The sequence below is a fragment of the Lactuca saligna genome, chromosome 5 (assembly GCF_052625555.1).
Source record: "Lactuca saligna cultivar CGN05327 chromosome 5, ASM5262555v1, whole genome shotgun sequence".
Lineage (NCBI taxonomy): Eukaryota > Viridiplantae > Streptophyta > Magnoliopsida > Asterales > Asteraceae > Lactuca > Lactuca saligna.
The window spans coordinates 298,639,100-298,651,393 of NC_136421.1; the positions used below are offsets into that span (position 1 = coordinate 298,639,100).

The following is a 12,294-nucleotide window of genomic DNA, read 5'->3' on the forward strand; positions in this document are numbered from 1 at the left end:
TAAGACAATGTATGTTGAAAAGTCTGAGTATATGTAAAATATTTAAAGTTTGTTACTATTTCATGTTTTTAATAAGATTATGAAATGCCCTCCAACCCCCACTAATCCAACACCTGCAACGCGAGATTTTTCCCTAGTTCAATTTAATTTCATGCATGTTCTGTTATTGGATTTATAGATATTGATCAAACAAAATATAAATATAATCAGATATAATATGTTTTATAGGTTTCTGACGTCTTTTCCGATCAAATATGAGTTTTCAAGCCAATTATGAATTTTTCGGTAATATTCCGCGGCCAAGCACGAATTTTCCAGCACGAAAACCCTAAATACGCTATCTAAAATAAGAACCCTAAATTTTCCAACATGATTTTTCCAGCACATGAGTTCATCCGGATCCAACACATAAGTTCATCCAAATCCAATAATCAGAATTTCAAATTTAGGGTTTTTAGGTTTCAAGAAATGAGGGTTTTTAGATTTAGGTTTTTCTAGAATCGATTTCAAAAATCATGTAAAAGATCATCTTTCTAGAATTGGTTGCTTGTACAAAATCTTCAAAGACTTTATGTATAATTGAACTCTTGAAACATGTATTTTCGAAGAAAATTAATCATCATAAGTTCATAACAAGGGGTTGAGTTCGTGTTTGAATATGTAAAATCGAATATGGGGTTTTCGATTTAGGTGTGCAAAATCGATTTAGGCATACACATATACATTTCTAGAATCGATGTAGGGTTTGTGTTCTTGTTCTAGATTTGAATATAGGATTTCAAGAACATGATTTCGGATTTCAGGAACATAAACCCCTTCATATTGTAGTGCTTCTAGGAAAATGAGAAAGCTGAAAATATATGGCCTTCAAGAACTCACCGATTTAGGGTCCATGTCTTTGTTCCATATTTGAATAGGGGATTTCAAAAACATGATTTCAAATTTCACGAATATAAAACCCTTTCATCTATAGTGCTTCTTTTGTAGTGATTTTGGGAAAATGAGAAACCTAAAAAATGTGTGGCCTTCAAGAACTCACCTCAAAATCCATTGGCCAGAACGACGCCAAAAACCGGCAAAACACACTATACCTGCTTATATTGGTTTTTTTGAACAATTTTAAAAAGTTCAATGGTATATCAAACACAAAAATAAGTTTAGTGTAACGCTCCCAAATCCCAGACTAAAGTTTTCATTATTAAAATAATAAAAACATCCACTTTAATGAAATTACATTAAGGGGAAACCGTTTGTTCATAAACAATTATTCATAAATCATAGTTATAGAAAACAATGCAAAATTTTAAATCATAAATCTGTTGATGTGTGTACAGTCTCGCCTTCGCACTTTAACTTTTTATTGCACTTTGACCCATAAAAGTTAACTTTAACCATGACAAAAGTAACTTAACAAGAAAATATAATGGAACTAACCTCAATGACATAGTAGAAAAATTCAGGTTGTTACAAACATGGATGACGTTCATGAAGCTGTGGAAAAGCCTAGAGAAGAAATTCATGATGTTGTGGAAAAACCTAGAGAAGAAGAAATTGAACTACAAGTGCCAAATGATATGCCTTGTATAGATGAAGGCATAGCAATCTTCAGTGGTAATGGTGATGAAACATATGTTGGGTTTTAAGCATAACAACACTCCTATGGTGCACATGCAACCCTAATTGCTTTGGATCTAAGTTTTTCTCTATTGTACATATAACTATGAATACCAAAGCAATAACCCTATGAACTAGCATACACAATTCGAAAATCACATATGATTAGGGTCAGAAACTTTACCTTACTTGTTATATAGCAATATAACATGAGCAATCATTCTTGATCTTCACTTTTGAAAGCCTAGTACCCCAAGTGTTGCACCTCTAATGAAGTCACAAACACCCAATGCAAGGAGCTGACTTTGGAGAGAAGGATTTTCGGCCACCTTAGGGTTTCACAAAGCATGGGGCCAAAATCCTTAATATTGGGGTCTATTTATACTTGTGGCTGCTAGGGTTTTTGATGGAAACCCTAATATGATTGCTTAAGCCTTAAGTAATCCATGAAACCCTTCTAGAAGGCCCATTGGACGAAATCTATATGGGCTTCCCATAGATTTCATCCATCCCTTCTATTAGGAATCCACAACCCAACTTGCAACTATCAGTTAATTGCAATATTAGTCCCCTTAATTTAATCAGTCTCTTTTGATCACCAAATTAATTCCAAATTGATTTCTGATCAATGCTAATTAAATACTATTATTTCCAAATATTATATTAATCTTGTAATATATTAGTAAAACCATTTTGAGTACCAATTTATTATTCATATAGTAAATCCTACTCTCTCTCCTCTTGTCATCCTATCAAGTTGCATGAGTGAAGGCAACCTAAAAGGACCATGCTCATAATCAAATCAAGTACATACCAAAAAATTTGTAGGCTTAGAAACCTAATCCAACAGTCTCCCACTTGGATAAGTCTAATAACTATTATTGCAAGTACGAATTCAGAATTAAATTAGCAATCGTAGCTTTCAAAAGCCACTGTTGAACTCTGATCTTATCAGTAACACATCCTTTCGATAAGGGATCATATATTCCTCCATTCTACAAGATATCGTTTGGACACGAGACATGGATTTAAATCATTCTCTCTGTCCATGTGTTATTTCCCGATTTCCCATTTATGACGACTGACAACAGACTATAATTGAACACATCAACTTAGTTCAGGCTTGCCAAGCGCTTAGGGTGTCATCACTAAATCATCGAGGGGCCCACAAATATTGCTTTTATCCCACATTGGGTAAAAAGAATGTATAAACTTTGACTCATATGCTTGGACTAGTTACTCGCCAAATCACACACAATAATACATTTTATAACATCAAGTTACTAATGCGTTTACGTATTATCAATGTGCAACCGATTCGTAAACAACAACTCGTATCTCTTTGTTTCAATAATATAATATATTATCATCTCACAATCACTTGTGGTAAAATCCATGAAGTGATTCATGTGAGCGTTGGTTTAATCCAATACTCAAATCCCTATTTCAGAAGTATTCATTAATACTACAGTAGACTTTTTCTATGCCTAAACACTTAGACAATCTACACTCGGATTCATAACAGTCTTACCTCATTACCTACTTCCAAAGTATGATTGAATGTGGATGTTTGACTAACCTAGTTATTCGGGAAGTCAAAACATGCGAAGTGAAACACAAGAATAATCGAATCCAATATGGTCTCAAACTTTTGAGTATAAATAAAACACTTATTATTTAATCACCATATTGATTACACATTATTCATTGTATAATGAGTCGGTTAAGCTACTTAATACTTGAATTATAACATTAGTTATCCCATGCTCCAAGCATGCACACTATGTTTACCTATGCTCCTTTGTGAAATAGATCAACTGAACACATTTCCAATGATGCTCATTTCACAATTCCCAATCCTTATTGCATGTGTAAGAATGCCAAATTATTTCCACTATTAGAATGTGTTAGATTCTAACATTTTATGCAATGATCCTTTTGTAATATCATAGCACCAAATTCACAAAGACTTTGCCAATGATATTACAAAGTGCTTTATTGGAGATTATTACAAGACAACTCCACAAATATGAAGTCTCACATTCAAAGTGCATTCTTTTGAACAACCTTCTTGCATAAAAGTTTCTAACCTATACATAGATTCTTAATATCCAACTTCCATTATGGAAACTTTTTCATATTTGCCATGTGAGAACTCATTCTTAACAGATTCCTATCTATTTAAAATAATGTAAATATGGTCCATCCATCATTATACTTCCAACTACACACAAGCGACTAATCCTTGGCGAACCTTAGATCGTCCTTGACAGTTGTTTAAATATCTTAGTCATATCCGGTTCTGGTCATTTTTCCCTCTTAACGCCCTACGCATTTGGAATAGACAGAACGTTCGAATATTACAGCATATGCAATCGATCCTATACCCAAAGCGTATGGGATACGATTCATAATGTCTTACATAAAAAACATGATATTTTACTAGTCTCTTGCTATAATATTGTCATATATAGAATTTCCAATGTTGAAACATTTCAACATGATATCCATATATGTTTATGACTAAGTCAAATTAATACTTCTATCTAAACCTTTAAATTTGAAAAAAAAAGTATAAATATCCTCTCCTTTACTATAGCGAAACAACTTACCAAACTTTGCAACCTTGCGAATCAAGACTTTGTTTCCTATAAATGGCATTGCTACCTTGCAATACTTACCATAATAGTTATGCTCCCATTAGCATAATAATTATGCTCCCATTAGCTTTGACATGTACCCAGAAATCATTTGGGCTTCTAGAAATCAATACTTATTGACTTAAAGTTTAGATTTCTGATACTAGATGTTCCGATAAGACTTTATATTATAGGCTTCTCAAACTCATACTAGGGATGACAACTCTCGACCCAACTCGTAACACGACACTGACCCAACCCGAAAATAGACGGGTTTGGGTTGATATTTTTGACCCACCAACCCACCAACCCGTTTATTTCATGGGTTGGGTTGGGTTATCTGTTTGGGCTCGTGGGTCAACCCGTCAACCCGTATATATATATATATATATAACATTTAAAGAATAATATATTAAATTATTAATGAAATTTGATTTCCATTTGTATTCGTAATATTCCATATCATTTTATTCCTTCCGTATTCATATGTGTCTAATCTGCATTTGCGGTTCGTTAATCGGAAAAAGAAAAAATATGTGTCGATATTTTCACAAGTCACTAACGAAGAACACATCCACTTTCTAAGAAAAAATACATGAATTTATGTTGAAAGCCTTTTTTTTATATTAATTACTTTAATCAGTTTATGAATTTAAGTTGAAAAAACCTCATTTTTTAAAATGTGTTGTTTATTTATTAAACGGGTTATATGGGTTGGGTTTTACCCATTAACTTGTGAACCCACGAACCCGTATACTTAAACGGGTTATATAGGTTGGGTTGGGTAAGGGTTTCCAACCCATCAACTCATATATTATATGGGTTGGGTTGAGTTTATATTTTCTGACCCGCCAACCCACCAACCCGAACCCAACCCAATTGTCAGGCCTAACTCATACATATTTCTTTAGATAGCTCATATGTGTGTCAAAACTATTTCAGAACTTACAAAAATAAGTCCCGAATGTTCAGGCTATTTTCCATTTCAATTCGAACTATAAAAAGGGATGCCGTAATCATAATCGAATTTGAAAATGCAATTTACACAATTGCTATCTCCTTAAAATCTTCTTAGTGAAAGCATTTTCTCATAATCATTTTCATGAAGCGGGGAGAAACCTTATCATTTAGATTTTATGGTGTATGTGTTCTTATCCATATGAAACATTTTCACAATCCGATGGAAACTTTTCCATATTTGCCATATGAAACCTTATCACAATTCGACGGAATTTTTTTTAGAAATTAAATCAACTTTTTCTACTAATAACATTATAAAAACAATTCAATTACTATTATTAGTATTAGTAATTAAACAATTTTGGATTTTTATAATTAAAATAATATATATTGACCAAATAATTCAATTTTTTATTTATTATAATATAAATGTTTTTGTTATTATTTATAATTAATAAAAAAATATACTAATTGCCAACATAAATTTTTTCTAGAAAATAATAATTTTTTATTAGTATTATTATAAAACTAACTCAATTATTTTTAGCAACATTATTAATTAAATAACTATTAATTTTAATATTAGAATATTATAATTATTAACAAAATAATTCAACTCATCTAATTATTATAATTATATTATTATTATTATTATTATTATTATTATTATTATTAAAAGATTACCAACAAAACTATTTTTTATAAAATAAATCAACTTTTTTATTAGTATTATTTAAAAATAGTTCTATTATTATTATTATTATTATTATTATTATTATTATTATTATTATTATTATTATTATTATTATTATTATTAGAACTAGTAATTAAATAAAAATTCCATCTTATTTTAATTTTAATTTTATTTATATATGTATCATGGCTATTTGCTAAAGTATATAATAAATCAATTTTTTCGTATGAACACAAAATCTAATTAAATGTTTGTTATTTTGCAGCAATTATGCATTGTATAGAGAAAGATGTGGATGAACTAGTCTTGGTTTGGTTGTTGGTTTTCATTATACACATATGGGTGTTGGTGTACTTTCATCTTTCTTATTTAAAACATTGTACTTTGTAAGTACATTGCTAAACCAGGCACTTAGGTAAATAACAATTTAAAATTTTAAAGGTATGATGTTTCGGTTTTTTTAATGTAAGTATATTGCTAAAAACGACTTAAAACCTCGTTGTACTTATAAAATTTACTTTTTATATCTGTATTGTGTTTTTACTGTAAGTTGAATATGAATGTGTTCAAGAAGAGATTTGCGAGAATATGCATGTTCCAAAGCATAACATAAGAGGAAATCAAGAATTATACTAACTTTGAAATCAAATATGTATATAAAATTTAGATTAAATTGTTTGGTTTTGAATTATGTTATTTTGGTATTTAAAGACTAATATTTGATTTTTGGATTATGAAATTTTGGTTTTTAAATACTAATATTTGGTTTTGGATATAATAATAGATATTTGAGGTTTTTTATATTTAAATATAATGTTTTTTTCTGCATTTTAGGTAGACAAAATTGGATTTTTTTAAAAAATTTGTTTTTATCAATTTTATGATGGTTTAGTGAAGAAAGTAGTCGTTACTAAAATCTGCAACAGTCTGTCAAAAATCCATTGCAAAACAGTCAATCGTTAATCTGTCGGGAATGCAATCAAACATAGTCAAAGTACATTCTGTCGAAAATCCGTCACTATTAGCATCCATTGGTATTCCGTCAATAAAAGTGTCCATAGATATTTTGTCATTAATGTGTCTGTCGGTACCCCGTCACCATCCCGTTGTTCATTTGGTCAAAGAAGTTTAGCAAAAGGCCATTGCTATCCGTTGGTAATCCGTCACAAATTCCGTGCGTAATCCGTCGGTAATATTACCCACGAGGCGTTTTACGACAGACCTAATTCCATTGGAATTCCGTCGGAAATTGGATTTTAACGGATTTGACGGATATGATCTTCGAAAATTGCCTGGTTTTCTCGCAGTGGAAATTCCTAAACAAATAGAGTGTTTCCAATCAAATTTGGCCTCGCTATAATTAATAAAAATATTTTATTTAGAACAAACCAACTAGTGGTTAAACAAATGAAGATTATCAATAATTATCACTTTTTTAGCAGAAGTAAATAAGATGGCAAAAGTTTTTTTAGCGTAGGTAAATAAGATATCATATGACGGCAAAAGATGCTTTTTCAAATTAAAAGCAAGTGATGTATATTCTTTATTTTGTTTCTAGACAAGAGATTACTTGCGAGGCTAGGCAACTTTTAAAATATTCAATATAATTGATGCGTGCTACTAATTTTGTTGACAATTGTGTCGATATTGTTTATAAATGTCGGGTTTTTTCTTTGTTGAAAAAAACTAGAAGCCTAACACAAAGAAAATAAATTTTGACACACAATATGCACATATTAAAAATGGGCACAAAAACGATAACAAATACAATAAAAAGATAATTCGCGTTCAATGTTTCTTAAAAAGAGAATCTCGGTCATATAACAAAATTGATTTAAGGGCAACATCAAATCGCAAGATCCTTAGTAATATCGTAAGACCTTTCATAGGATCGTTGGATCCTGAGTACGTAAGGTCATGAATATTAATTATATAATAAAAAATTTAAATCAAATGATATTTAGCTTTCATCTTTTTTTATTAAGGTTTTATTTAGTAAAAAAGAAACACTCTAAGTTGATTTATTTCTTAATGAAACAATTAATGTAATTAATTAATAGGTAATTTTCATGTTGGTTCTTTTCTATGTTAATGCGACACAAGGAATGATTATACTTTACAATAGTGAAATGATATTGACATATCAAATAACATGCTAGGTTATATAGTTAGATTTATGGTTTTAGTTCTAAACTTATTTCACGTGATTTAACTTTTTATGAACGTGATCAAACGAGCTTTCCTTTTGTTGCATGTTTTAATTCCACAAACTTCGAAATTTGGAAAGTTCAAATCTTTTTTTTTTTTGTGAATGTAACTTTTTTGTAGTGTTTTATCAAACGCCTTTGTTAACTTACTTTAATTTCAATACATGCAAAAACAGTAATCGAACCAATTCCAAAATACATAATAGAGTTTTTGTCCACTACATAAAGTAGAATATTCAGTACATAAAGTACATTAAACTTACCAAATAAAGTGCATAGTACAAATTTACCCCTTCAAAAAGCGATATTTGCACTTCATTACTCTAACGGGAGCATACACTCGTTAAAGAAAACAAACTACAAATATCATTTGTTTTGAAATGCAAATTTCATTTTCCAAAAGCTATTTAGTTTTATAACTTATAAACATACCTTATGCATTTACATATTAGTCCTTCTTTAATTAGTAGTAATTACACTGATGTGTTTTCCTTGAACATCCAGGACATGAGTGAAGATCTGATCTTTGAAAATAAAGGATTTGCAGATTCTGGGTATGTAACTGGATGAAGAGGGATGAGTTTATCATGAGGGGCACTGATCATGTGGTTTTCAGATGATGCAAGACACCTAAGACAAGCTTTTGGCAAAGTCGGGCCTTTGTATGCTCTACATATGTTGTTTACAATGTAAATGTAATCCTTGAAAAAAGAAATTAAAAAAGATGTTAATTAATAATTAATTAATAAGCATTAGAGATTGAATATTGATAAGAGAGTTGAAGAAATTAACTAACATCGTAAAGTGGTTTTCCATCAACAACGACCCATGGAACGTATTTTTTTGGTGGTTGAAGAGAGTTTGTATCCACTGCGTATTGTAGTTCAAGCTGCAAGATGTGGATTTGATTCAAATTGGTTGGATTGTAACTTTAAGTGATTGAATTTAGAAAAGTTTTTTTTTAATTTTTTTACTTGGTTTCCATATCCACTGTTGTAGCAATCCTTCACTGGTTTTGGATCCAAACTTAGTTCTTCAAAGCATGATTCCCATTGATCGGATTTGTCATGGTATAGGTATCTTTCCACACAAAAGACGAAAGGGAAGTGATCATGCTGCATATATATATAGATTGATTACACGTATTAGAAAGAGGAAAAAAAACGTTTGGGGATATAATTCAAAGAATGATATTCCCATTTATCCCTAAGTTAGTAATTAGTTTGATGAAAAATCTTAAGCCTCAATTACAATTTGGAAATAATACTGATGTAAAAGAACACAATATAAGCGAGTGTATGAGAGCATAGATCTTAATGTTTGGATTTAGGGCACAAAACCAGTAAAAATCTAAGCCAGAGGAGATTCAAATCATCAAAGAAATGCTATAATATTATACATGACAGAGGAAAATTAAAACTAAGATGGAAACAGAGAGCTAAAAACTTACCACATCGGGCCAAGCATTGATTGCACATGCTTCTATAGTGTTAAACACGCATTCTTGCTCGCCATGCTGTAACAAATAACATACGAAAATGAATTTAGCTATTCAATAACATGTAATCATATTCCTAACTGAAACTACAGGAATCTAAAACCCTATTATGATGAATTGATGATGATGATGAAAGGAAAACGATGCAAGTAAACGAGATCTGGAATTAGTAAGGGGAAAACCTGGCAAGTGATGTTGCCGTTGGCATTGACTTTAGCGTTACCATAAGGAAAGAGTTTCACATCAGCTATGGCGTCGATTCCTTCAGTAAACACATCGATCAGATAATTAACGATGAAATTCTCGCAGTATGGACAGAGCGATTCGTAGTAGACTGTTACTTGAACTTTCTCCGCTTCTTTTATAGGGATGATCTCAACAAAATCAGATGATGATGAGCAAGTATTCACTGAGAACAAACAGATGATGAAGATGAACAGAAGGCGAGCTTCCATGGTTGAAATTTTGTTGAGCTTCTGTTTCAATGGCTTCAAGAAATAGTCAGGAGAGTGGTGGTTATAAAAGATTCAGGGAATACCGATATTTTGGGTACTTTGTAAGTTATACAACTTTAGTCCTTCATTTTGTAGAGTTATTCTTAAAATACCAGTTTATTAAAAAAAATAGATTAATATATCACTGATATAAATTTATAATTAATTGTTATCTACAAAATGTACAAGTAATACAAAAGGTGTTGGTGCCCAACCGACCTTATCCGTTAGATGAGAGCAAAGAGAGTTAAATCCACGAATTATGTAGCAGGAATCGACAATATATAAAGTGTAGGGGGCAATTATGGTGGATTTATATATTTCGCTATAGAGTGCAACGGTTGAGAACGCCAGTAAATGTCAACGTGCGGAGCTTGCGGTTCTTATTTGGACAGATATATCCTTACTCAACCTATCATTTTTGGGTTTAACATTTAAGAAATAAGATATTTGAATTGCAATATAGTTATGTGTTAAATGCAAATAATAATAATATATATTTGTTTATTTTATATTATAATATCTTTTATTGTTATAACTAATATTATACTTTCACTTTTTTTTTTTCTTTCTTATCGAGACATTATATTTTTTTTATTTTTGTATTAGACCATTATGTATACCGGTTATAGCAAGAAAAATTATTACGTAAATCTCTTTCCTATTAAACTATTAATCTCTAAACCAAAAAAAATTCTTATAAGCTAGCTTAGCTTTAGTATAAACTCTAAAGAGTCGAGAAAAAGAAAACAATTGCTCTAAAACCCCTTTTTGTGTTTATATGAATATGTCATCGAGTTTTCAACACTGAAAACGAGTTCCTATAATCGTTTGAACGGACAAAAAACTTATACCTAATTAGAGAAAAGAAATGGTAATAGATTTGTGGGGGGGGGGGGGGGGTTCTACCACAATTCCACAAAAAACTTCATTATTTCTGAAACTTACAACGTTTTTAATTCGCAAGTATGATTAATACATCACAAGTCGATGCCTCATTCATCAATAGCATCGCATAATGGCCCTAGTTGTGTGGATGTTGTTTCGCACATTTATTGGCTTAAGTAGAGGCCAAATACAAGAAATTAGCTAAAAATAAAACAAGTCAAAATTGAACGCTCATAGCATTCTCAACTGGTTTATTTATAAAATATAATGTTTTGTTAAACATTATAGTATTCGTAAGCCATATTCATGTCCATTACCTATATACTTAAATAGAAAAAATTGGACAAATTGTGTATGCAAAGTTTTAACCCGAACATAGAATTACTCATTTTAATCCGAACATATTTTAACTCATCACCAAACCTGCCGTCAACATCACTAAGACATGGGATAGAAGTAGCTATGTCATATAGCTTACAACTACAATTATTTAAAAAGTTAGTATTAAAATCCCATTCAAGATAAAAGCCTTTGGTTTAATTTCAAACTCTCAACACTGTCGCTGATAATCTGCTCCAAAGGAATGAATTCAAGAGCCAACTCATAAGCTTTTTCGATCCAGTCTTTGATCTCAGTAACCCCGGTTGGGTGTCTTTTGGCAACCTTTACACAAAAGAGAAGAATAAAAAATAAAAATTATGAAAGTACGCTATTATTCTATATGACATTAACCCTAGCTATTACATAGTTATCATTATTAGTACCTGGGAATATTATACTCGGGGTATAATTGTGCAACCATGGCTGCAAAATCACCATAATGTGAAATGGCTTCAAGACATAAATGCCTTCCAGTTGCTGATTTGTTTTCATACACCATTATATGAGCCAAGGCGACATCTTTAACATGAACAAAACCCATGAAGAGATTCTCATATGTTTCCGTGCATCCTAAACAAAACAACCTCGTCTTTAAATATTCAAATAAAACAGAGAAAAAAAAAACTTTCTAGGGGTGTTTTTAATTATGATGACGATGATGACGTTTACGTCCTTTGTACATTGTTTTTTCGACTTCTATGTTACCTTGGATAAGACGAAGAATCATTTGCATGCTTGCATTGAGGACTGGGAACAATGGCTGAAACAGATGATGTCACAACCATACGTTTCACTCCCACTTCCTTTGATTGCGGGTCGTAATAGTTCTTACTATCAAACATAAACCTGGTTAATTAGTTTGTTATAAAAAAGAAAAATCTTTGAGTGTGTGTACATTGCTTGTCTAGTTAAGATTCAT

General features: G+C 31.0%; 1 protein-coding gene across 1 annotated transcript; it reads right to left on the reverse strand.

Moving 5' to 3' along the window:
- Nucleotides 1–8,290: 8,290 nt before the first annotated feature.
- On the reverse strand, nucleotides 8,291–10,126 carry LOC145048323 (gamma-interferon-responsive lysosomal thiol protein-like). The gene is made up of 5 exons (XM_078996785.1): nucleotides 9,795–10,126; nucleotides 9,565–9,630; nucleotides 9,089–9,229; nucleotides 8,911–9,003; nucleotides 8,291–8,815 (listed from the first exon to the last, which is right to left on the reverse strand). Exons 1-5 carry the CDS (start codon nucleotides 10,065–10,067, stop codon nucleotides 8,588–8,590), a joined length of 801 nt encoding a protein of 266 aa, XP_078852911.1. The 5' UTR covers nucleotides 10,068–10,126; the 3' UTR covers nucleotides 8,291–8,587.
- Between the last annotated feature and the right edge of the window lie 2,168 nt (nucleotides 10,127–12,294).